Source organism: Aquarana catesbeiana, linkage group LG09, assembly GCF_042186555.1.
Source record: "Aquarana catesbeiana isolate 2022-GZ linkage group LG09, ASM4218655v1, whole genome shotgun sequence".
Lineage (NCBI taxonomy): Eukaryota > Metazoa > Chordata > Amphibia > Anura > Ranidae > Aquarana > Aquarana catesbeiana.
Window position 1 is genome coordinate 164,978,366 of NC_133332.1, and position 27,443 is coordinate 165,005,808.

At 42.7% G+C, this 27,443-nt stretch overlaps 1 protein-coding gene across 1 annotated transcript in view; it reads left to right on the plus strand.

Annotated features, from left to right (window-relative positions):
• Positions 1 to 27,443, plus strand: part of CAPN6 (calpain 6) — a 166,906-nt gene that overhangs the window by 108,680 nt on the left and 30,783 nt on the right. Inside the window, exons 9-10 of the mRNA XM_073599355.1 lie at positions 4,141 to 4,263; positions 11,290 to 11,492. Of these exons, the coding sequence (XP_073455456.1) occupies positions 4,141 to 4,263; positions 11,290 to 11,492 (326 nt within the window). The remainder of the gene's footprint in view (positions 1 to 4,140; positions 4,264 to 11,289; positions 11,493 to 27,443) is intronic.

The following is a 27,443-nucleotide window of genomic DNA, read 5'->3' on the forward strand; positions in this document are numbered from 1 at the left end:
TACATGTAAATATAAAAAGTAACAGTGGACCGGTCATATTTTTCCTTAAAATAGAATTCCAGCCTCAATCTAACTAGTCTTAATGTCCCCTGTCCCAACACCTATGCTGCCTAACCTTTGTAAAAAGATGTACAGTATCTCACAAAAGTGAGTACACCCCTCACATTTTTGTAAATATTTTATTTATCTTTTCATGTGACAACACTGAAGAAATGACACTTTGCTGCAATGTAAAGTCGTGAGTGTACAGCTTGTATAACAGTGTAAATTTGCTGTCCCCTCAAAATAACTCAACACACAACCATTAATGTCTAAACTGCTGGCAACAAAAGTGAGTACACCCCTAAGTGAAAATGTCCAAATTGGGCCCAAAGTGTCAATATTTTGTGTGACCACCATTATTTTCCAGCACTGCCTTAACCCTCTTGGGCATGGAGTTCACCAGAGCTTCACAGGTTGCCACTGGAGTCATCTTCCACTCCTCCTTGACGACATTACGGAGCTGGTGGATGTTAGAGACCTTGCGCTCCTTCACCTTCCGTTTGAGGATGCCCCATAGATGCTCAATAGGGTTTAGGTCTAGAGACATGCTTGGCCAGTCCATCACCTTTACCCTCAACTTCTTTAGCAGGGCAGTGGTCGTCTTGGAGGTGTGTCTGGGGTCGTTATCATGTTGGAATACTACCCTGTGGCCCATTCTCCGAAGGGAGGAGATCATGCTCGGCTTCAGTATATCACAGTACATGTTGGCATTCATGGTTCCCTCAATGAACTGTAGCTCTCCAGTGCTGGCAGCACTCATGCAGCCCCATATCATGACACTTCTACCACCTTGCTTGACTGTAGGCAAGACACACTTGTCTTTGTACTCCTCACCTGGTTGCCGCCACATACACTTGACACCATCTTAACCAAATAAGTTTATCTTGGTCTCATAAGACCACAGAACATGGTTCCAGTAATCCATGTCCTTAGTCTGCTTGTCTTCAGCAAACTGTTTGTGGGCTTTCTTGTGCATGATCTTTAGAAGAGGCTTGACAGCTATGCAGACCAATTTGATGCAGTGTGCGGTGTATGGTCTGAGCACTGACAGGCTGACCCCCCACACCTTCAACCGCTACAGCAATGCTGGCAGCACTCAAATGTCTATTTCCCAAAGACAACCTCTGGATATGACGCTGAGCATGTGCACATCAATGTCTTTGGTCAACCATGGCGAGGCCTATTCTGAGTGGAACCTGTTCTGTTAAACTGCTGCTGGTCTTGGCCATCGTGCTGCAGCTCAGTTTCAGGGTCTTGGCAATCTTCTTATAGCCTAGGCCATCTTTATGTAGAGCAACAATTCTTTTTTTCAGATCCTCAGAGTTCTTTGCCATGAGGTGCCATGTTGAACTTCCAGTGACCAGTATGAGAGAGTGAGAGCAATAACACCAAATTTAACACACCTGCTCCCCATTCACACCTGAGACCTTGTAAAAATAACAAGTCACATGACACTGGGGAGGGAAAATGGCTAATTGGGCCCAATTTGGACAGTTTCATTTAGGGGTGTACTCACTTTTGTTGCCAGCGGTTTAGACATTAATGGCTGTGCGTTGAGTGAACACAATCAGGGCAGCCAAAAAAGACTACTAGAGACATACAGCGGATGAGCAAAAAAAAATCCAAAGAAATTTTTTAGATACATTAACAGTAAAAAGGCAAAATCAACGCACATTGCCCACATAAAAAACGAGGATGGGAGGATGGTCATGGATGACACAGAGAAGGCAACTCTACTAAATGGAGGGATATATTGACCGCGACAGTACTGTTAGTGACACATCACAGGGCATACCCTCATGGTTGTATAAACATAATACAAATAAATCACCAGGACCAGATGGCTTACACCCAAGAGTCTTCAGAGAACTCAGTTAGGTTATAGCCAGACCATTGTTCCTGATCTTTGTGGACAGAATACTGACAGGATTTGTACCAGCTGATTGGAGAAAAGCCAATGAGGTACCAATATTCAAAAAAGGACAGAGACTAATCCCTGGAAACTTCAGGCCAGTCAGCCTAACATCAATCATTGGTAAATTATTGGAGGGGATGATAAGGGACTATATATAAAAAATTACTGAGGAAAGAAATATCATAAGTAGTTATCAGCATTGGTTTATGAAAGGTCGTTCTTGCTAGACCAATCTGCTAACATTCTACGAGGAAGTGAGATGCCATCTAGATAGGGGAAGGCCTGTGGATTTAGTGTACCTGGATTTTGCAAAGGCATTCGATACAGTCCCCTATAAGCACTTAATCTACAAGCTGAGGTCTGCGGTCATGGACCATAAGGTTTGTTCTTGGGTAAAAAACTGGATACAGGGGCGCGTCCAAAGGGTACCCCACCTACCACTTCAACTGGTCTGGAGTGGTAGGTGAGGTGCCCCAAGGTTCTGTCTTGGGACCAATTCTATTCAATTTATTTATACATGATATAGAGGATGGGTTAAATAGCTCAATCTCAGTTTTTGCGGACGACACAAAAATAAGCAGGGCAATAACTTCACATCAGGATATAGAAATGTGCTGGAGCTAGTGAGAGTCCAGAGAAGGGCAACTAAATTAATATGGGGACCGGAGGACCTTAATTATGAGTAACGACTACAAATGCTAAATTTATTCTCTCTGGAGAAGAGACACCTGAGAGGAGATATGATAGAGTTATACAAATATCTCAGCGGTGATCCCAGCGTAAGTATGAAACTTTTTAGTCCCAGGGAGTGTAAGAGGATACGGCCACACGATGAGACTGGAAGAGAAGCGGTTTAACCTTAAGCTGCGTTGGGGGTTTTTCACTGCCAGGGTGCTAAGTATGTGGAACTCTCTTCCACAATCGGTGGTGTCGGCAGGAAGTATGGATATTTTTAAAAGGCTCTTGGATGAGCAGCTTAGCGAAAACAATATACGGGGATATAGCAAATTATTTTTCTACACAGGTTGAACTGGAGTCTATTGTCTTTATTCAACCTTACCAACTATGTAACATATGGGATTGCTCCTGAGCCAGGCTGTGTGCATCCATAGACACACACAGTGTGGCTCGGCCCTGCCCTTGCTCTCTAATCACAGGATTTGATTGACAGCAGCATCCAATAGCATCTCTGTCCTGTGAATGCAGGGACAGAGGAGAGAGCTGCTAGACACAGGCACAGCTCTGGATCGAGTGAAGAATCAGGTAAGTATTTAAGGGGGGTGAGGGGGCAGGTGTTTTCTTTGATGACTCTTTTCTAATCCAATAAATACAGCATACTTTCAATCTAGTCAGCAAAAAAAAAAGAAACCCTTAATGAAATGTGTTAACTATTCAGGTTTAAAACATACTGTACTTTGTTATACCCCCAGGTACATGGCCACTAAAGAATGACTACACAGAACATGCCTAGTTAAAGTATACTGACTGACGACTCAGGTGATACACAGAGATGAAACGAATCCTCCTGCATACGTTTCACCTGTTTATCTGCAGCCCTCACTTATAATGATATATAATCTTTGGATAGACAATATCAAAGTTTTCCGCACTATGTTAAACTATACAAGTCAGTTGATTTTCACATACTACTTGAGGAGTTTGTGTTGTTCCATACTGCATAACGTATGACTTTATTTCATTTTCTGACTAAAGATTTCTCATAATGGTATGTCTGCAGACTTCTGGGGCTTATTTTACTTCCACGCTACAATCCGTACACTGTGAAGCAACACCCACCTTATTGGCCAAACCTCCAGTTGTACGACATGTGGTGCATTACATGGCCGACATGTTTCTTCTTGATACCTTCGAGGTATCCCTTCTATGTGTGCCTATATTGGTACATCTTATTACAAATCTGTTTATTTATATCTTGAATATTTTCCTCTTGCTCCATAACTTTGCAGCCAATTATTTAAGAGTGTATTAAAAATGTGGGTGTGGTCTTGTGGGTTGAGTTACAAATGGGGTGAGGCTTTTATTGGTGTGGTCAATAGGGTGTCATCAAATTTTATTTTGAAAATCTGGATGCATTACAACTGACTTAGCCCAAGGGAGACTTAGAAAAGACGTCATCCTTGTGTGTGTAAGACCATATGCTAATGTGTTTTTCTTTTCATCAGTACATATTTGAAGTAGAAAAAGAGGAAGATGAAGTGCTTGTTTCCATACAACAGGAAGATCAAAGAATTCACAGGAAGTCTGGCAAGGGAGACAGTTTTATTATAGGCTTTGAAATACTTAAGGTAAATGTAATTTAGCATATTCCTAGAAAGTATGTAAAGCCAAAACTTTTTGTTTGATTTGGAGTAGAGAATGATTGGATCCCTGTCATGTGAGTCATTTTAGGGAGATTACTAAACAATACAAAAAGGTGCTGTCAGCTGCAAATTGGTGAAATCAAAAAACTGCTGCACTCAAACACTGCTTAAATAGTGAAGAGAAAAAAAAGTCAAATAAATAAGATTATCCTAAATCTAATTGGGCAACAGATGCAACAAACAATGTGCAAAAAGCAAAATCAAACAATAGTGAATGTTCAAATGCAAAGTGTCACTGGATAAGTGAAACTCCTGTTGCTTAGAATGGTGTATCAAGTGAATTACATCAAAAATACTTTTTGGGGTAAATGGCCAGGATCTGTTCACAAAAAATGACAAATAATAAATGCTGCAAAAAGTTCATAAATAGTCTAGTGCTCCACAACTCAATGGGGTTTATTTACTAAAGGCAAATCCACTTTTCACTACAAGTGCACTTGGAAGTGCAGTCGTTGTAGATCTGAGAAGGACATGCAAGGAAAATAAAAAACCGCATTTTTGCTTGTACATGCTTGGATGATAAAATCAGCAGAGCTTCCCCTCATTTCAGGTCTACCCCTCAGATTTACAGCGACTGCACTTGCAGTGCAGAGTGGATTTACCTTTAGTAAGTAAATCCCAATGTGTTTAGTGAAAAGATTATACTCTAATGCCCCATACACACGATCGGATTTTCCGACAACAAATGTATGTGAGCTTGTGGGCTGAAAGTCCGACCGTGTGTATGCTCCATCGAACATTTGTTGGCAGACTTTCTGCCAACAAATGTTGGCTAGCAGGTTCTCAAATGTTCCGCCAACAAAACTTTGTTGTCGAAATTTCTGATCGTGTGTACACAAGTCCGACGCACAAAAGTTCACGCATGCTCGGAATCAAGCAGAAGGAGCCACACTGGCTATTGAACTTTTTCTCGGCTCATCATACGTCTTGTACGTCACCACATTCCCACGTTCGTAATTGTTGGCCAACATTTGTGTGACTGTGTGTATGCAAGACAAGTTGGAGCCAACATCTTTCGAACAAATATCCATGGTTTTGTTGTCAAAGTCCGATCATGTGTACGGGGCATAACTTTTCCCACAAAAAACTGTTTGTGGTGCAGCTGAAATAATCCACAATAGAAAGTGTGTCACCGCTGTGCTCTATATGTGAAAATTTGCTGCTTACCGAATCAAATGATCCCACCAAGAGATCATATAGGTGGGAATGGAAGCGCCTCTGAAGACAAGTGGCCAGCCAGCTCCAGGGAATGTATCCAGGCTTATGGTGCTCCTTAGTCTGGTTTGTGTACTACGAGACGGTGCTTGGCACACTTTGCTGATATCCATTCTCCATGAATTTATGAGATCCTATTTCCCGCTTTCAGGGACACCCGCCGTATGCTTAGCTCATATTTGTTATTTCTGCAATGTTGCAATTCATCTTTATCTTCGGGATGGCACTCTGCTTTCCACTCGCCATACGTCCCTGCCTACTTCCGATGTTAGGGTGCGGGCATGTGCTTTCCCTACCTGGCACCCGGTGCAATTGTACACAGTGGGAGCCTATCAGCAAGTCCCGGCCAATGATCCATGGCCTGCTAATCGGCTGTGTACAATGCAGAAATAACAAATATGAGCTAAGCATACCTCGGGTGTCCCTGAAAGCGTGAAATTGGATCTCATAAATTCACGGAGAATGGATATCAGCAAAGTGTGCTAAGCACCGTCTTGTACTACAAACACCATTAAGGAGCACCATAAGCCTGGATACATTCCCTGGAGCTGGCTGGCCACTTGTCTTCAGAGGCGCTTCCATTCACACGTATATGATCTCTTGGAGGGATCATTTGATTTGGTAAGTGGCCAATTTTCTCATATAGAGCACAGCGGTGACACACTTTCAATTGTGAATTATTTCAGCTGCACCACAAAGTTTGTTGTATTTGGATGTGGGAAAAGTTAGTATCATCTTTTCACTAAACACATTGAGTTGTGGAGCACTGGACTATTTATGAACGTTTTGCACCATTTATTATTTGTCATTTTTTTGTGAACAGATCGTGGCCATTTACCCAAAAAAATATTTTTACTGTTTTCTTACTTGATACACCGTTCTATGCAACAAAAGTTTCACTTATCCCGTGACACTTTGCCATAGTAAACATTCACTATTGTTTGATTTTGCTTGTTGCACATTGTTTGTTGCATCTGTTACCTAATTATATTTAGGATAATACCCCAGTCAAAAACAGCGCATCTTATTTTACAACTATTAGGGAGATTCCCTTTCACATTCCGTCACTAGAGACACAACAGGAAGTAACCTTCTTCAAAGTGAGGGAAAATACCATCCTAGACTTCTCAGAGACAGGTGTCCCCATGGGAAGATTTCCCCTCAACTGTTTCTGTGACAAACCTAAGACCTGAGAGAGGCTGACAGAGATTTCAACACGTCCCTACTTTACCGCCCAAAAATTTTTTTCTTACAAGGTGTTACCTTATTCCTGCTCACATAGACCTTTATGTACCTTTTTAATATCCTGGTTTAACCTTTAGGCCTCATGTACAGTACAGCTCCTGAACTTGAGTTTAGGAGCTTCTGGCGTTTTTTTTTGCCACAGCTCTTAATCTCAACTCCATAAAAGCCTATGTGTCCATGTACACACAGGCTTTCAGGATCGTTTATGAGCTGCTAGTTAGCTGCCCGCTAAGTGAGGGTCAACCTCCCTCAACCGCCCTCTCCTGAACGCAGAAGAATCGCGTTCAGGATAGGAACGTTTTGACCACCGGCCGCCAAACGCATTTTGCGTCAAAGTAGTTTAAGTGTACATGAAGCCTTAAAGCACCCCTAAAAACAACAAAAAAAAAAAAATAGTGGATTCCCAGCCAAAACTTTTATTGTTAGGCTTTAGATTGAATGACACTGTTAGGCTATGCTATAGATTGAAACAGTGGCGGCTGGTGCTATATTTTTTTTTGGGGGGGGGCGGCAGCCAATACACACACAGCCACCCCCCCAGTTGGTCGGTCACCAGCCCCGCACATACCCCATCTAGGTCACGGGCAGTGCTTCCTCCAGGTGGCGGCTTCCCCTGCGTCTCCTCCCTCCTCCTCCCCTTAGACGGCCAATAGAATCCCTTTTCCTCTCGGGCAATTGGGTGACGAGTCTCAGGACCCACTTCCTAAATGGCCAGGAGGAGAATCAGGAAGACAATAGCGAATATTAATTTGCTATTGTCACACAACTGGGTGGGCTTGGGGCGCAGTGCTCTGCGCCCTAAGCCCACCCTTTTTTGAAGCCAATTAGAGCCTCAGGCTTTAATCACATGCTACTGAAAAAAAAAAAAAAAAAACCCATTGGAATTTATGCGTCCGGCGCTCTGCATGTAGATTAGGGGCCGGGTGCATGGATTAGGAGGGTGGCTCCCCTGTGCCCTGTATGGACGGGCCGCCACTGGATTGAATGATACTGTCTTTGTGTCTTTTGGGAATCCTTTTCATTTCCTGATGCAGGAGCAAAATTGTCACCAAAGCAGGAAATGATATAAGATCTGCCCAACATGGAAACAGCAGCAGTGGCAATACTTTTTGTTTAGTACAGCATTGGGAGGCTGAAATGGTGGAACCACTTTCACCTTTGTATTGCTCCCTTTGCTATCCAATAGAAATGTCCCCTCACTTTCTGTACCAGTTCTTTTAGCAATGTTATCACCAGGACAAAAAGTGAGGATCTCCCTTAGGGCTCATTTACACTTGCTTCGAATTTAACACAACCACTTAAAGTGTTACTAAACCCAGTATTATGAAAATGGTTAATCTGCCCCCTACAGTGCCCACAGCTTATAAATCTTTTTACATTAAAATAATGCCACTATATACCTTTTTGGCTGATGTTTATACCACGGTCACGATAAACTGCAGGGTCTGCCCGAGTGCTGAGTGTTCAGGTAGGAGAAGATTTGCACTATAGCCTGTGTCCTCATGCTGTTATGGGAGGCAGATCATCCATCAATCAAGATGTGAAATCCCACCCACTGTGTTCTTTTTTTAGTTACTGGTCAAGGAGGAGGAGGGAGGGACTGGGCTGTGATTTAGGATTTCTATACACACCCAAATGTGTGATGTCAATATCATGTGACCTGAAAATCTCAGCTCAACAAGAAATGTTCTCTCCAGCAATATAGACCAAACTGAGCATGTGCAGCTTTACTACTCTGTGTCTTATCTGGCCTTGCCAAGAGAGACCCTGCAGGAGGGGGAGAATCTGTCCATACAGGATCAAATGGCCTTCTTACACAATGCAGAGGATTAACCCCTTAAGTTCCACAGTGAGTGTAACAAGTATGCTATTCTGCACATACAGATTTTACTGTTGTGGGTTCAGTAACACTTTAAGGACCAGACCTTTTCTGGCACTTTTTGTTTACAAATAAAAATCAATATTTTTTGCTAGTAAATAACTAGAACTCCAAACATTAAATATTTTTTTAATAGAAACCCTAGAGAATAAAATGGCAATTTTTGCAATGTCACGCGGTATTTGCGCAGCAGCGTTTTTTCAAGCACAATTTTTTTATTTCCGACTATTTCTTTGTTGAAGGTTTTTTCATGAAAAAATGAAACAGCAACGGAATAGCAGTGTACAGGAAGGTACATCATATAAGTATACCAGTATGCATAAGTATCACATAAGTCAATATTGAGTGAACAGAAAAGAAAAAAAACAAACTCAAACTAGCAGACTCCATAAAGCGATGAACTTATCTTTGCCATTAGTACCTTCTATCTTTGCAAAAAAAAGAGAAGGGAACAAAGGAAGGAAAAGGAGGGCAACAGGGGAAGGGAACAGGAGTAGGGATCCACCAGAGAAGTAACTGGCAAGGACATGGGTATCCAGCCAATGTGCTATAATATCAGATAGTATATAATGTCAAGAATCAATAACACAGTTGGCATTATCCAGCCATATGGACCAATCTCTGGTAAACTGAGTAGAGAGATTTGTAGAGTAGAGAGATTTGCTGCTAACGGTTTCTCCATTTAACATTGGTGGTTTAGAGTCATTAGGGTATCTTGTATACTCAGCACCTCAGGTGATTTCCAATTCCAAGTTATAGTAAGTTTAGCTACTAAGAATAGGTGTATCAAACATTTTTTTCTTAAATACACTTTAAATAATTTTAATGCAAAAAAACACAATATATAAACTAATTTTTTGGTAAGTTATAAAAAAATGTTACGCCGAGTAAATAGATACCTAACATATCATATTGTGAAAAAAGGTGTAACTGCACTGATCCCAAATATTATATTTATCTTACCACATATCAAAAACAATCTTTGTCAGTGATTCATCTTAATGAATTCAAATAAAGTGCATATTTTAGTGAACTACGATCAAAATAATCCTCCTTGATCAAAAAAAATCAAAATAATAAAAAAATCAAAAAATCAAAAATCAACAGTCCCAGTGATTCTCTTCAAAAGATGGTTTTCCAAATCCCCCATGCACAAATCCACATCCATGATTGGAAAACTCACCAATTTGTGACACACCACCACCTTCTAGAATGGACACTCACCAGAAACAAGGTAAAAAAAGGCCTTTGGTTTATGTTGGGATAACCACTCCACTCATATAAACATGCCTGAAGATTCCCCAATTGAATGCCAGTGATCACTCCTTGTGTCTCCACATTAATCTCAGGATCTCATAAAAAGCAAACAGCCATCATTGCGCAACATATTAAAATGTATTCAATCATTAAAATAAGTATAGGGAATTTTCATTCACAAGTGTGGTGCCTTTAGACCGGCACTAAGTCTTTCCAGCAATGCTCTTAGGTCCTGCAAGCGCCGTTCAGTCTCCCGGGATTGGTCACCCAAGCCTTGATTTGGTGCGGGTTGGGGCAGGAAGTGACATTGGCGTTACCCAGAAGCCTCTATGCGTTTTGCATCCAATCATGCGTCTTCAGGAAGCGTTGGATAATTGGATGATTGGATGCGAAATGCATAGAGGCTTCTGGGTAACGCCGATGTCATTTCCTCCCCCAACCCGCACCAAATCGAGGCTTGGATCGCACGACCATAACTGCAGCAGATCTGATATTTAAACCAAAAGGTAAAGTCACACGTTATTATAGATTTATATATTTTTGCACCAGTCACATTTTTTCACCTAACATATCATGCTTTAAAATTGTGCATGCTTGTGGAATGGCTACAAACTATGATAATTTAAAATCTCCATAGGCAACCCTTTAACAATTTTTACAGGTTACTTGTTTAGAGTTACAGAGGAGGGGTAGTACTAGAATGATTGCTCTCACTATAGCGTTTGCGGTGATATCTCACATGTGTGGTACGAACACGGTTTATGTATTCATGCGCGACTTACTTATGCTTTTGTTTCTGTGCACAACCACTGAGGGATGGGGGCGCATTAGTGCGTCTACATACCAAAACACTTTGAACAATTTCATGCTCCCAAATTTGTTGGAACAGTTTGGGGATGGGCCCTTCCTGTTCCAACATGACTGCGCACCAGTGCACAAAGTAAGGTCTATAAAAGACATGGATGAGCGAGTTTGGGGTGGAGGAACTTGACTGGCCTGCACAGAGTCCTGAACTCAACCTGATAGAACACCTTTGGGATGAATTAGAGCAGAGACTGTAAGACATCACAAATGTGCTTCTGGAAGAATGGTCAAACATTCCCATAGACACACTCCTAAACCTTCTGGACAGCCTTCCCAGAAGAGTTGAAGCTGTTATAGCTGGAAGGGGTGGGCCAACTCAATATTGATCCCTACGGGCTAAGACTGGGATGCCATTAAAGTTCATGTGCATGTACTTTTGACATTATAGTGTGTGTGTGTGTGTGTGTATGTATGTGTGTGTGTGTGTGTATAAATATATATATAATGTATAACCTCAATTTATACTATGTATTAATGTTTTGCTTCATGAGGTGGAACAGAATCGAGAGTACAGGATCCATAAGATGCAAGGACAGGTGAGGGCTGCCTCTTCACCCTATATGAACCTAAGATCTGTCTTCTTAAGGAAAATGTTAAAAAGAGGAAGATACATCATTATTCCTACAACTTTTCATCCAGGCATTAGCTGTAACTTCATCCTGAGAATCTTTACAGATGTACCCTCTGATTTCAGGTATGCAGTTTCTATAAACAGTACTGTTTCTATGTAATGTACCTCTTTTATTATTAAAGAGGAGGTCCATCCACTGCTGCAAAAATTAAAAGCTAGCTGCTACACATAATGCAATTGCTGACTTTTAATAATCGGACACTTACCTGCCCTGGAGGCCAGCAATGTCGGCACTCCAGCTGATGTTTCCATCAGCTGTCGGGTGCTGACGCCTCCATTGCAAGTAAGTGAACCTGGGAGTATAGCCTTGCGGCTGCACACTAGGAACCCTACTCTCCGCTCCTCTCTCCTACTGGCCCGGCGGCCAGGGAAGGAGAAGGGAGCCCGAGCGGTGACACAAATATCCACGGCTGAGGCTCCCAGAAGTGGGGACAGGATACCTGTGAAAGACAGGTATCCTGTCCCTCCTCCCTCCAAAAGGTACCGAATGTGGTACTGGAGGGGGTGGGGGAGTAGAATGAGTGGAAGTTCCACTTTTGAGTGGAACTCCACTTTAAAGCCCAAGTTTCGTCAAAATAAAAAAACAAAAATCAGAACATGACTTTCTATTATTGCAATGTGTCTCTCATGCTGCTTGCTCCTGCTTTCCTTGAAATCTTCATCCTCTGAGTCCCCCAACCCCGCTGCTGTAATTTTCTGGTGCAGTAGGGGTTAATAATGTTTAATATCCAACCTTTCTGCCCAGCTCCTCCATTTGTAGAAGCTGTACTATAGCTTCTACAAATAAAAAGGGATCTATAAATGGATGGGATGGATCTTTCAGTCAATTGTCAGTGCTCCATTCATAGATCATGTAAAAAAAAAGCTATAAACTATAACCATCTTGAAGTACAGAAGTCTAAGCCCCATATAGTCTACTACAAATTTCCTGCTCTAGGTTGCAACAGAGTGAGAAATTCCCCTCTGCGTTTTTTGTTTTGTTTTTACTAAAGTCATTTTTAACGTATTGTTAATTCTAATTTGTATTTTCTCTGTATTTTTTGTATTGATGCAGTGGTTGGACTGCATACAGCAGAGTGTAGCAAATAATTCAGTGCTGCCCTTAGAAATAGCAGCTAACACACCAAATTGGATAAATGGCAAAACAAAAACAAAAAGTGTAGCGCTAAAAGATGATGTGACACATAAAACAAAAATGAGGGCAGTGAGCCCAAATAACAATCAAATGTACAAAAAAGTGTGTATGTGTACAGTAAATATGAGTGATGAATGTCAACACAAGGAAAAAACTAGTAATGTCCAACAAAAATATTCAAGACTTCATATAGGTGATTAGAGGACTCCCTTGTGAAAGACTTCAATGTGAATATCCCCTCAGAAAACCGAGATGTGCAGTTGAAGTGAAGAGAATCACCACCATATGAAAAGGAGGCTTACCGGAATGTTTGAACACGCAAGAACATATATTCTGCATGTCAAACGAGCTTGTGTTGTAAATACAACCAACAGAGATGGACGCTGGGACTGTCAATAGCCTGGAATGGAGACTCCCGATTTTCATCAAGGTGGAGATGTCTAAACAGGTGTATCTCATGCAGGACAGTACTCAAAGGTCCATAGATGTAATGGGAATGGTAAAAGGAGAAAAAACAAAGGGGGCCACATAGCGTAATTCTGTTATGTAAAGAATGGTAAATTTTAATGAAAGTAAGGAAACTCACATTTTTGCAGATAAAAACAAAGCTTGTATAAAATCAAATGGCGGCAGTGGAGACCTGTCCAACGCGTTTCATCTCCAAGGACATCGTCTGGAGACCCCAGACAATGTCCTTGGAGGTGAAACGCGTTGGCAAGGTCTCCACTGCATACAGCAGAGGCCTGGCACATGTGCAATTCTTCTGCTTTGACAGCATAATCTCTCTCTTCCCAGACATCTAGAAGCCAATTGTATTTCTTTTATTTCAATAATTATAGTCAGGGCAAGGGAGGCATAGCTGTCAAGGAAAAACCTATATAAAAAGGAAAAAAAAAAAAGGAAAAAAAAAAGGAAAAAAAAGAAAAAAAAAAAAGACTGTGCTACAAATGGAAAGTCCATACAGTGATCCTTGAATGGACGGTACAAATTCAGTCAAGTGATGAAGACCCAGGTGAATCAGAGAGATAACAAAGTGCCACCACCTGATGAAAAAAACCTGCTTACCAGCGAGCAGGTAAATTCGGGCAATTGGCTTATACCCAGCCAGGGCCTTTTCCCATAGAGGTGATCCGCTGACGGACTGGAGATAAGATGCAGGTTGGAATGGAAGGGATCACAAACTCCTCCTGGCAACACAAGGTCTTAGCCAGACCGCGAGACCCAGCCACATATATGGAAAGAGAGACCATCCATAGCGTAATACTGACACAGTATATAATTTATTAAAAAGTATTGTACTTACATGAGGTAAAATAACACAGATTCAAATACCTACAGTCTAACTTGTCTTTCCACAAATTAGGGTAAGAATAGGCAGCAGCATGTGGAGGGGTGGAGAAATTCTATATCTGGGGGAAGGGCTGGCTGTAGCAAAAAAGTTAATTGTAGCATCATAAGGCCATACGATGCCCACCCTTCCTCAGATCAGCATTTCCCAAACAAAAAAAAAAATAATGAAAGACAGGCGTAAAAGAAGAGGTAGAGTTGCTGCTTGTGGGGGTAGTAGATGACGAATGTAGCTTTGTGCCCTCTTACTCCTCCTCCGATTTTTCCTTCATCTCCACCTCTTCCCTAATCTCACCTCCCCCCTGTTTAGCTGCAGTCCCTCCACACCTGCCAACAAGACTTCTTGCAATCCACCTTAACGTGAAGCATTTTTTTTGTGTCTTCTTCAAATCTTTTTGCAAACTCAAACTTATAAGAAAGGCAGTCTAGAAGCTGACATTCATTGTGATGGACTGGAGGTTGTGTTCTGTTTGTGGCAGTTTGCAGACAAATCTGTGTGATGAGTTGGGCATAACTGGCACAACATGCTGGGTAAGCACAGGACCAGCACCAGCGTAAGGCTGCTTGGGCAGTAGCCTTAGGGCACCATGATGGGGGGGCAGCACTGGCGAAGCTTGAGGGATCACAGTGGCGACTCCGCCCATGCTCCAGTGTGCCCATATACCCTCCCTGTCACATTGGGTTTTACACCAGGGACAGGATTGGCGTCAGCATTTACTGAAACTGATCCCTCTATTTTCCCCTTGCAGCCACTGAAAGCTTCTCCTCCTCTCCCACCGGCATTCAGCAGCTGCATGAGGAAAATACAGAGGATTGGTTCCAGGATATGCTGCCCCTCCTGCCCAGGTTTCACTTCCTTCTGCTGCCCGTGCTCCCCTGGTCCCTCTACCCCCGCAGCAGTCTCAGCATCCCCTCCTCTCCCACCAGCTGCTGCAGGGGATCATTTCAGGATGAGGAGCCGGGGAAGAGGCCAGTAAATTTGTCATTTACCGACCCCTTCCTTTTTCTAAATGAACATGCAGTGAGTGATCAGTACCAAACGAAGCATAGTAAACGTATACTATGCTTTGGTTTGTGAATGAGCAGGGATACAGTGCAGAGCTCTTCCTGTCCATTCATTCAGTGTAGCTGGGGCTGTAGTGATGGAAATTGGGAAATGTGTCCTTAATTTTTATTTCTATGTGTCAAAAGTGAAACACAAGAAACAATCTACACCAATAGGTGGCTCCAACACCCTGGGCAAGGTTCTCAATCCCTCTTTGGAATAGTTGATTGATATTACCAAAAGAAAGAAAGACCGCTTATTGTGCTAATTTAGGTACTCACAATTTCAACGACAGAGACAGACAAAACATCGGCACCATCACATGGGGATTGTAGTGCATGATGACACATTGAAGAATAAGCTCTGTGTTGCCGTGTTTCGTTGCACAGGGAGGGACCAGAAGCTGTAGTATAGCAGCAACCCACTTGTACAGTTTTGGTGCTCTGAAAAAGATACCTCCACCCAAAGCCTTGTTCGTGTAGAAATTGTAGAAATTGTTTAGTGTGCATTTGCTTATTTAGTGTCTACTGGCCCCCTTGCAGATAGATCACCATAGTCTTTAACTTTCTTCTAATCTTTTACCAATGATCATATATTGAGACACCAGTATCCACCCATAACTGCTCCTTCATTATCTGTTCTGATCTGCCTTCCACGTGTTTATGCATCAAATCCAAAACACTCCCCCACATGCGTGTTTGCACCCAACCGAATTTAGAAGAAACAGTCATGTTTTTATGTAGGCTAGGTGATGTTGTGCTTAATTGTGAAATGTGTGCACAATGCTGCAATTATAACTCGTATCTGATTTTGCTTTGTAAATATCCTCTTTTCATTTGCACTTATAGACCCACCCTTTGTTTTCAGTCTGTTTGGCTAAGTCAAGTTCATAGGTGCTTGATGCCAGGATCACATCTACAGGTCTCTCATCCAGCCAGGCGGCTAGGGCCCTCTATGTAATCCACAGCAGCAAATATCTGGTCTTAACAGAGACTGGACTCTTACGCTTGTGTAGCCCTCTTTTGGGGGTGTTATGAGAAATGGCCCTCCCCAAACAGAATATTGCACTAAACCTCTAGGTAAATAAGAAAATCATAACATTTATCTTTATATAAGAGTGGGTTTGATAATAAACTTGGCAGTGCCTCCACCCAGGACAGGGCCTCTGTGGACAGAGGGGATTCCCTTCCTGGGAAATAAACCAGTAATCTAATCAAAGTAATTGGAACCAACATATAACATTAGCCATAAGATTATTAGATTAATAATAGTACATACAATCCAATGTACAGATACAGTTGCAGGGGCCACTGCGGATGATCAAGATGCAGCATTTATCTTGGTCTCAGAGAGATGAAGACTAGATCTGTGGTGATGGGGAGACCCTCCAACCATTGTCCAACCAGCCCGAAATGCAGCTTTTCACAAGCGGGAACTGTGGTGTGGCACTGGAACTTAGAGTTGGCCTATTTACTCTGCACTTTAGTCCCTTCCTAGTAGTTTCTACTCTAATATGCAACCAGACCTCTAACTACCAGGGATGGGCTGGACACCCCCCGGTCTGGTTCGCACCAGAACATGCGAACAGGCAAAAAGTTTTAACGAACATGCGAACCCTATTAAAGTCTATGGGACACGAACATGAAAAATCAAAAGTGCTCATTTTAAAGGCTTATATGTAAGGTATTGCCATAAAAAGTGTATGAGGACCCGGGTGCTGCCCTAGGGGACATGCATCAATGCAAAAAAAGTTTTTAAAACAACCGTTTTTTCAGTATCTAAAAGTCCGTCGAGGGTCAGGTCAAACGGCCTGATAGGCCTAACCAGGAGGATGATCTTCCTGAAATTAAGACAGATATTTCTTGAGCATTGTGTTTTGCTATTGATGCCTTAAAGGATTCAATACAGCAGGTTTCTCATTTGGCTCTCTCGTCTGTATATATGAGCAAACTCTTGTGGCTTAAGTACTGGTCAGCCGAGCTTCCTTGTAAAAAGTTATTGGCAGGTTTCCCTTTTCATGCGAAACGTTTATTTGGTGATCATTTAGACAAATATATCCAAAAGATTTCCAGAGGGAAGAGTTCTCTACTTCCTGTGAAGAAAAGTACCAGACATCCCTTGCTTAAAACCTCTGGGATTGCTTCCTCCAGTGTCTCAGCGTCAAGGTGGTTCCACCACCAACAGGGCGCTAGGGCCAGGGGCAAGCCGCAGGGTCAGGGCCAGAAGAAGCCCTGGGTCCAAGATTGTTCTAAACTCAGCACCAAGCCCTCCTTTTGAGGGGATGCCCCCACACCATTGAGTGGGGGGAAGGCTGATACACTTTGCGGACATTTGGAGAACAATAATTCAGGGCGAGTGGGTCACTTCAATTATATCTCATGGTTACAAGCTGGAGTTGCGAGGGTTTCCTCCTCAGAGGTTTTTAAGATCCAGCTTTCCCTCGGATCATCCAAAAAGAAACTTATTGCTTCAGGCACTACATCATCTAGCGCATCAAGGAGTGGTTGTAGAGGTTCCGGTATCCAAAAGGGGCACAGTGTTTTACTCAAACCTGTTTACAGTTCAGAAACCAAACTGGGACACAAGGTCCATTTTGGATCTAAGATCCCTGAACAAGTATCTGCTGATACACTCCTTTCGGATGGAGCCTGTCTGCTCAGTAGTAGCCTCACTCCGGGGGGGGAGACTTTCTAGCCTCCATCGATATAAAAGACGCGTATTTACACATACCTATCTTTCAACCTCATCAGAGGTTCCTACGTTTTTCAGTAGAAGAACGTCATTTTCAGTTTGTGCCTCTACAAAATAAGGTCCGTTGGCATGGACCATAGGGTGAGTACATGGATTGAAAACTGGCTACAAGGGCGAGTTCAGAGGGTGGTGATAAATGGGGAGTACTCAGAATGGTCAGGGGTGGGTAGTGGGGTTCCCAGGGTTCTGTGCTGGGACCAAACCTATTTAATTTGTTTATAAACGACCTGGAGGATGGGATAAACAGTTAAATCTCTGTATTTGCAGACGATACTAAGCTAAGCAGGGCAATAACTTCTCCGCAGGATGTGGAAACCTTGCAAAAAGACCTGAACAAATTAATGGGTGGGCGACTACATGGCAAATGAGGTTCAATGTAGAAAAATGTAAAATAATGCATTTGGGTGGCAAAAATATGAATGCAATCTATACACTGGGGGGAGAACCTCTGGGGGAATCTAGGATGGAAAAGGACCTGGGGGTCCTAGTAGATGATAGGCTCAGCAATGGCATGCAATGCCAAGCTGCTGCTAATAAAGCAAACAGAATATTGGCATGCATTAAAAGGGGGATCAACGCAAGAGATAAAACGATAATTCTCCCACTCTACAAGGCTCTGGTCCGTCCGCACCTGGAGTATGCTGTCCAGTTCTGGGCACCAGTCCTCAGGAAGGATGTACTGGAAATGGAGCGAGTACAAAGAAGGGCAACAAAGCTAATAAAAGGTCTGGAGGATCTTCGTTATGAGGAAAGGTTGCAAGCACTGAACTTATTCTCTCTGGAGAAGAGACGCTTGGAGGGGATATGATTTCAATTTACAAATACTGTACTGGTGACCCCACAATAGGGATAAAACTTTTTCGCAGAAGAGAGTTTAATAAGACTTGTGGCCACTCATTACAATTAGAAGAAAAGAGGTTTAACCTTAAACTACGTAGAGGGTCCTACAGGCGGTGGTCTCAGCAGGAGCATTGATAGCTTCAAGAAACTATTAGATAATCACCTGAATGACCGCAACATACAGGGATATATAATGTAATACTGACACATAATCACACACATAGGTTGGACTTGATGGACTTGTGTCTTTTTTCAACCTCACCTACTATGTAACTATATTTAACCTGCCAAAGGGAAAATCCTTTCTCCCGGTAACTTGGAGAGTACTGACTACAGATGCCAGTCTCTCAAGCTAGGGAGCGACCCTAGAAGGGCTCACAGCTCAGGGGAAATGGTCAGGGACAGAACAGATCCTGCCATCAACGTTCTGGAATTACGGGCAGTACGTCTGGCCCTAGGTCCTATACGGTGGAGCTTCAGGACTGCCCTATCAGGGTTCAGTCTGACAATGCCACTGCAGTGGCCTATATAAACCACCAAGGCAGTACCAGGTGTTGTTCAGCTCTGAAGGAGGTGAACCACATACTAGCCTGGGCAGAGGGACATGTGCCGATTTATATCTGCAGTCCATATCCCAGGAGTAGAGAACTGGAAGGCAGATTATCTCAGCCGCCAGCAGATCTGCCTGGGGGAATAGTCCCTACACCCAGAGGTGTTCCAGGAAATTTGCCAGCATTGGGGATGGCCAGATGTCACCCTATTGGCATCCAGGTTCAACAACAAGCTACAGCAATTTGTGTCCCAAACAAGGGATCCTCTGGCAATCGGAACAGATGCTCTGATAGTTCCATGGAGACAGTACTCCCTGGTTTATGCTTTCCCTCCGATCCCTCTCCTTCCACATTTGTTGCGCAGGATTCAGAAAGAGGGGGTTGCAGTCATTCTGGTGGCACCAGCCTGGCCCAGAAGGCCTTGGTTACCTATCAAGGAAATTCCATTAAACTTGCTGTCAGATGTCAGATAGCCTTCCTTATGACCATCACCTCGGCTAGAAGGGTGTCAGAGTTGGCGGCCCTTTCGTGCAGGGAACCATACTTGATCCTTCACCATGACAGGGTCGTGTTATGACCTGTTCCATCCTTTTTGCCAAAAGTGTTGTCAGCTTTTCATTTAAATCAGGACATTATTTTTCCTTCTTTTTTCTCTCAGCCTCGCTCAGCGGAAGAGAGACGACTGCACTCATTGGACGTTGTCCGAGCAGTCAAGATTTATTTGTTTAGATCTGCAGAGACCTGAGGATCAGACTCCTTTTTTGTTTTACCAAAAGGACCCAAGAAGGGGCAAACAGCCTCCAAGGCTTCCATTGCCAATTGGGTCCGTCAGTTGATCATTCAGGCCTACGGTCTGAAACATAAAGCTCCTCCCTTTAGGGTGAGAGCTCATTCTACCAGGGGTGTAGGAACCTCTTGGGCTTTTCACCATCGGGTATCTGTGGCTTAGATTTGTAAGGCTGCTATCTAGTCTTCAGTGCATACATTCACAAAATTTTATCAAGTGGATGTTCGAGCAGCCAAGGATTCGGCTTTTGGCCGCAGTGTACTGCGGGTTGCTGTATAAGTTCTGATGGCTATTGTTTGGCAGAGTGTCTCCCTCCCCTGAAGTCTATTGCTCTGGGACGTCCTAGTAGGTAATGAATATTAGCCTGACTCTGTGTCCCATGATGTATGAAAAAGAAAATAGGATTTTTTTTCGTCATACTTACCTGTAAAATCCTTTTCTTTAAGTACATCATGGGACACAGAGATCCCTCTCCTCTTTTTTGAGGGTCCAGTGCTTGCTACAAAACTGAAGTGCTTCCTGTGTGGAAGGGGTTATATAGGGGATCACTTCCTATCTGAAGACCTTTGGTCTAGCAGTGTCCATTTACCTGGAGATGGAGTATAACCAGTAGGTAATGAATATTAGCCTGACTCTGTGTCCCATGATGTACTCAAAGAAAAGGATTTTACAGGCAAGTATGACGAAAAAATCCTAATATATATAAAGGTGGATTTTATGGGCACAACATGAGACAATATTGTTAAAAATCGTATAAATCTTTATTACAAAATATGCTAATTAAAAAATATATATACTAAATTGCCTGCATGCCACTAACTAACCTGCCTAATCTAGCTCAAGTTCTCTCAATCTTCTCCACGTATCACACTACATACGGCTGCCGTGTAAGCAGTCTTTTATAGTGTGGGGTGTGGACTTAGCCCCCTAAGGCCAATCATGGCTCTCACAGCAGATCGCGCTGTGATTGGCCAAAGCATGCAGGTCAGGTGCATGCTTTGGCCAATCAGCAGCCGCCAATGAATTGCGATCTCACAGTGCATTATGGGGTGCTCCGCGGCACTCAAATTTGCTGCAAACGCCCCATATGTTCGGTTGCGAACCAACTTACACCCGATGTTCGAGTGGAACTTGGGTTCAATTCGAACATCGGGACCATCCCTACCAACTACTAGAAGTAGCCGGTGGATGCCTAACCTCTAGCCTACACTGGTCATGGAGCCTCAAGCTAAAACTAGCTATAGAAACCCAGACCATAAGGGACAGGTTTAACTAAAATAGGAGCTGTATATAAACTCAATTGCAATAAACAGGTTTACCTACTAATATATAGCAAGGTTACCACTACACATATACAGTAGCACAGACTTATCTGGCACTGTGCACTGTGAGATAATAACAATAGGACAGAGATATTCTGTCTGTCACAATAATTCAAATACACACTCAGCAGCTGCAGTTAAACTATTAGAACATAGGAATACTTGCATAATAGTCCCTTCTTGTTTGGGTTTAGCAGCATAGACAGGTCATGTGCCTGAGACTTCCTCTCTGTCTCTCCACTTCCTCCTTCTGTGGTTTCAAAGCCAGCCCCCAAGAGACAGGAAGTGCTAATACATAATTATATCTACCACTATGTTATTTACAGCTAAAAGTAGAGGGCAGCAGACTTGTTTGAGATGCATTTGCTAAGCAAATCACAAGTAGATCTCAAACTGACCTTGATATTTTAACCACTTAAGGACCAGGCCTATTTTTCAAACTTGTTGTTTACAAGTTAAAATCTTTTTTTTTTTTTTTTGCTAGAAAATTACTTAGAACCCCCAAACATTATATATATTTTTTCTAACACCCTAGAGAATAATATGGCGGTTGCTACAATACTTTTTGTCACACTGTATTTGCGCAATGGACTTACAAGTGCACTTTTTGGAAAAACATCACTTTTTTTTAATTAAAAAAATAAAACAACAGTAAAGTTAGCCCAATTATTTTTTATATTGTGAAAGATGATGTTATGTCAAGTAAATTGAAACCCAACATGTAACTTTTCAAAGCTGCGCATGCTCGTGGAAAGGCGACAAAGTTTTACCCTTAAAAATATCCATATGCAACGTTTAAAAAATTCTACAAGTTGCATATTTTGAGTTACAGAGGAGGTCTAGGGCTATTATTATTGCTCTCACTCTAACAATCGTGGCAATACCTCACATGTGTGGCTTAAACACCGTTTTACATATGTGGGCGCTACTCACGTATGCGTTCGCTTCTGCACGCGAGTTCATCAGGACGGCGCACGTTTAAAATGTTTTGGGGTTTTTTTCTTATTTATTTTACCTTTTATTTTTAATTTTTACACTGTTCTTTTAAAAAAAAAATTGTGTCACTTTTATTCCTATTACAAAGAATGTAAACATCCCTTGTAATAGAAAAAAAGCGTGACAAGACCTCTTAAATATGAGATCTGGGATCAAAAAGACCTCATATCTCATATTTACACTAAAATGCAATAATAAATAAATGAAATGTCATTAAAAAAAAAAAGGTTGCTTTAAGAGCTATGGGCGGAAGTAACTTTTTGATGTCGCTTCCGCCCTGCAATGGTATGGAGACGGGTTGGGGCCATCTTCCCCTCCACTCATCTCCATAACTAACATGAGAACATAGGTGATCACTTCTGCCGCTGCCAGCAGCTCCGGTAAGAGGTGGAGAGCACTGGAGAACGGCGGGGTTGCCCCTCTCCTGCCGCTGATCTTGTGGTGAATCCGCCACAGAGACCACCTTTATCTGAAAGCGGACCACCGGCTCTTGAAGAGGATCTCGGGGTTATGGTAGCTAGATGCTGCCATAACAATGATATCCCTCTTCAAAGAGCCGCCGTATAATGACGATTGGCGGTCCATAAGTGGTTAAATACTGTAGCTATGTACACTATCTATTAAGCTGTTATTTAAAAGCTTAAAAGTGGTTGTCCAGAAAACTTTGTGCTAGATTATGTTCGATAGGGTTGTGGGCGTATAGAGAGGAATAAAATTGAAGCATAATTCTGCTGACCTCTTGAGGAAGTGATTTAATATTACCTGTGGGATCGAGAGAAGTTATAAAGGTTGGTCCGTGAGGACCTTTACATAGTCTAGCCAATAGTTTACCCGATTTGTTTCCAAATTTGTGGAAAGTAGCTTATGTGCATGATTCATTAATTCTATTTTCTCAGCCTAGGTGTCAAAAGCTTGTTTAGCCTCATGCCACTCAGATCTATGTTTAGGGGTGTTATTAGATGCTAAGTTGCGCTGGGCTATATTAAGACGCAAACTAGCTTGGCGATATTGCGTCGAGATCCGTTTCCTAAGAGGCAGCATATGAGATTACCCAGCTCCTGAGAAAGGCCTTGCCTGCCTCCCAGAAAAGTTTAGGGTTATTTTTGTGGGCAGAGTTGGCGGATGAGAATTCCTCCCACCCTGTTTTTATAAAAGTTTAAATGTCTGCATTGTTTGAAGGGTAGGAGGGGCAACGCCATAGGCGGGGATTATGTTGGGACACCGGGACTTTTAATGATACAGATACCGGAGCATGGTCCAAGATTGCATGTATTTCTGCATCTAAAATTTGAGGGATAAGATGTCAGTGCTGAAAATACAATCTATTCTGGAAAGTGTATTATGTGGGGGAGAGTTCTGCCAGATGTAGAAGATGCTAAACATCTGTTAAGTATAATGAATCTATGGTAGATGCAAAAGGTGTTGGCAGGAGGTCTGCATTTTTTCTAATGGGATGTTTAGATGTGGACCTGTCATCTGAGTGGTGCATGACCATATCTAAGTCTCCACCGATGAGATGAGCAATATGGGGGGATGTCGAAAGTTTGGTTGATAATTCACAAAAGAAGGATTGGCTTGGACTATTGGGAGCGTACACATTGGAAATCTGAAGAGCTCTGTTTCCTATGCATAACCTGACCGTGATAAAACACCCTTGTTTGTCAGAGTCTACTGAGCTTACCTCACATGGGAGTTTCTTGCGTATTAACATGAGAACCCCGGCTTTCCTCCCCACTGCCTCAGACCCTAGGACTCTACCCACCCATAGTTTTTTCATGCGTACAAAGTCAGGGCCTTTACGATGTGCTTCTTGTATTAATGCAATGTCAGGTTTCAACCTCTTGAGGTGGCTAAGGACTTTTGGTCTTTTAATGGGGGATGTGAGCCCCTTTATATTCCAAGAGTTGACTCTCATGGGGGTTTCTTGGAGCGGGGGAGTTTTGTAGCTGGTTTGATTCCGAGAAAGGTTGCTGCTAAGTACAGGAGTGCATGGGGCATGATACCTGAGAATTCTCTTCGTTGGGTCAGGGGTTTGTGTGTGGTATCTAAAGGGTACATACTACTATGGTGAACAATAGCAAACAGGAGGTAAGGAGCAAGGGTAGGGTAAGATTAAACGAAAGTAGCATACAAAATAGTGACGTTGATTTTTTCCACATGGTAGCACTGACAAGAGACATCTCCCAGGAGCTGCCCAGAGTTGGGATTAAAGGTGGTAGCCCGCCTGAGTAAGGCCAGCTGTCCGCAGATAGCCCATACGAGAAAAATGGCCAGTGAGGATCATGGGGGAAAAACAAAAACAGAAAGCCTGCAGGGAATAAAACGAGCAAATAAATGAACAGTGCATATAAAATACAAAAACTATACCAAAGGATGCCGAAGGCTGGAAGGTATTACCCGTTTACCATAAAAGGTCTAAATAGCTAGACAGAGTAGTCAGCAAAATTTGGCTCAGTTGTTGAAGCCAGAGGATTTAAGACAATTTAAGATGTTTTGGAGGGTCTTGCCTGGGGCTTCGTTGGTCAAGAGGATGAGATACAGATGGCGCCTTAGGTAGGAGGTTGGAGTGTTTCTTGATTGATTGATTGATTGAAGGAAAGATTTAGCTTCAGTAGGGTCTTCAAAGTGAGCTGTTCGCCACTTGGGGATCGTAATCGTAGTACCGTCGGGTAGGTCAGAGAGGATTTGATTTGGTGCTGGAAAAGGGCAGAACAGATGTGTTGAAAGGCCTTCATTCTCTTGGATGCCTTAATAGAATAGTCTGCAAAAATTATTATTTTAATGCCATCAATTTGCAATGCCCGAGATCGGCGGTATTTTAATAAGATTGCTGCTTTATTCGCATAACTAAGATATTTGGCAATGATTGCACAAAGGGATTGCCAGTCAGCAGAATATGTTCCAAGTCAGTGAGCTCATTCCATAGTGCAGGTTGAGGTGAGGCACAGTTCTTCGGGGATATTTTGGTTATTGTGCCTTAATCTATTTTCCAAATCCTCCAGTTTCTGGAGAATGAGCTGGTTACTTTTATCATGGGCTTGTTCAGTGGTTTGAGCCTGATACAGCTCATCTTCCACAGATGACAGCCTCATCTCTGCTTCAGTGATACGTGAGGCATGTTCAGACAGTTCTTTCCTGAAATGTACCATGCCTGCCTGCACTGCCTTCTCCACTGAGGATGTAATAGTGGGGGCTAGGAGCGCTGCGACTGCTTGTGCAATCCACTCTGTTTGTGGGTCAGCAGGCTGGCTGGAGGTCTGAGAGGGCTGGTCACTAACCTCCATACCTTGGGCTGCTGCCATGTAGGAAAGCGGGGGCCGGGACCGCGGGATGGGGCAGGTGTGTCGGAGCCTGGGAGTGGGAGCCGCTTTTATCCAGGAATGGGTCCATTGGACCTGGGAGAGCCTCGCAGAGCTACAGCGACCCAGTCCGAGGGTTCAGGTGGGCATTGTATGCATATTTGTACAGCAGGAGCCGAGGAAGGAGGTGGCTACTCCATGCAGCGCCGGAACTGGAAGTCATTAAAGTGGTTGTAAAGGCAGAAGGTTTTTTTTTTCTTAGTGCACTCTGTGCATTAAGATAAAAAAACCTTCTGTGTGCAGCAGCCCCCCTCAGCTCCCCTAATACTTATCTGAGCCCCCTCTAGATCCATGGATGTTACAGCAGTGTCTCGGATGCCTGGGACACCCTTCCTCATTGGCTGAGACAACAGTGCAGCACCATTGACTCCCACTGCTGTCAATAAAAGTCATTCAGCCAATGAGGAGAGGGGGCGGGGAGCTGTGGCTTGGCTCAGGTGCCCCCATAGCAAACTGCTTGCTGTGGGGGCACTCAACAGGAGGGGGGCCAGGGGCACTGAATAGAGGGATCCAAGAAGTGGAAGATCCAGGCTGCTCTGTGGAAAACCATGGCACAGGGCAGGTAAGTATAACATGTTTGTTATTTTTACCTAAAAAAAAAAATGAGACTTTAGTATCACTTTAATAGATGGACTTACCATGCCCATATCAAAGCCAAAACAAACTACTAATGCTAAGCCCTTACACTCAGGATACAGTCATTTGGAAGGATGCCATGACCCAGTGGGATGGATTTACTAAAGGCAAATAGACTTTGCAAGTGCAGTTGCACTCATTTTCTCCAGAGCTTAGTAAATGTGGTAAAGCTCTGTTGATTTCCATCATCCATCATATGCAAGCAAAAATACCTTGCACTCTAATGGGTACAAAATGAAGCTTCAACACGTTACATTTAGTAAAAAAAATGAGTGCAACTGCACTTGCAAAGTGCACAGTTTATATGCCTTTCGTAAATTAACCTCAGTGAGATAGTATACCCATTTTGCTTTGGCAAGAAAGGAGACCTGCATATATATGTGAGCCTATAGGTGCTGACTGATGAGTGTCATGTTGCTAATGGAACAAAATTTGTAATGTTTCCATACAATTTGTCAAAATTTAAAGTAGATGTAAACTGAATATTACCTTTTGTTTTTGCAAAAATACAGTTTTCACCTTTTTATCTTTTGGTGCAATGATACTAATCTCCTGTATACTCCTTTTAGCTAATATATATATATACATACATACACTGTAAATATGTCTGTTATTCGGGGTGGATTTCCTGATATTGATAACAGTGGACCATGTTTGTACAATGTGTGTTGAAATTAAAACTTGTAGTCTCCATAAGCAGCCCATGTTACAGGGGTGACAATTAGAGGAGAACTGAGGCTGAGGGCATTTGCCCCCAAGGTCAGTACAAATAAGATACATATTTTGGACTGTTGAAAATGCAGTCAGTGACCGATATTTTTGGAAGGATAGTTACTTAGTTACATAGTCACGTTGGAAAAAAGACACAGAACTCTAGTTCAACCAATAAAATTATTTTATAAAGGCGAATGTGTGTAATTTTCACAGAGCAGCAGTCAGCTTGTTCAGCTCATAAAGTACTTTGTTGTTTACAATACATCTTTTACAATTCAATTTTTAGCATTTAGAGCATGTACTGTATAAGAGAATGTGTCACAGTAACCCATGTCCTTTGAGACAACACCATGTCCACCAAACATGACAATTTTATATCACTCAGTGTGTGGTATACACAGCCCATAGGAAACTGCCCCTGCCATGAGAGCCAGTTGTTTTTTTTTATCCCCAGGCCAAAAACTCCCAGTCCTCCCCTGGTGACAATTCAGGAGCACAATTGGGAGACTAAGACAAAGTTTCGTATAAAGG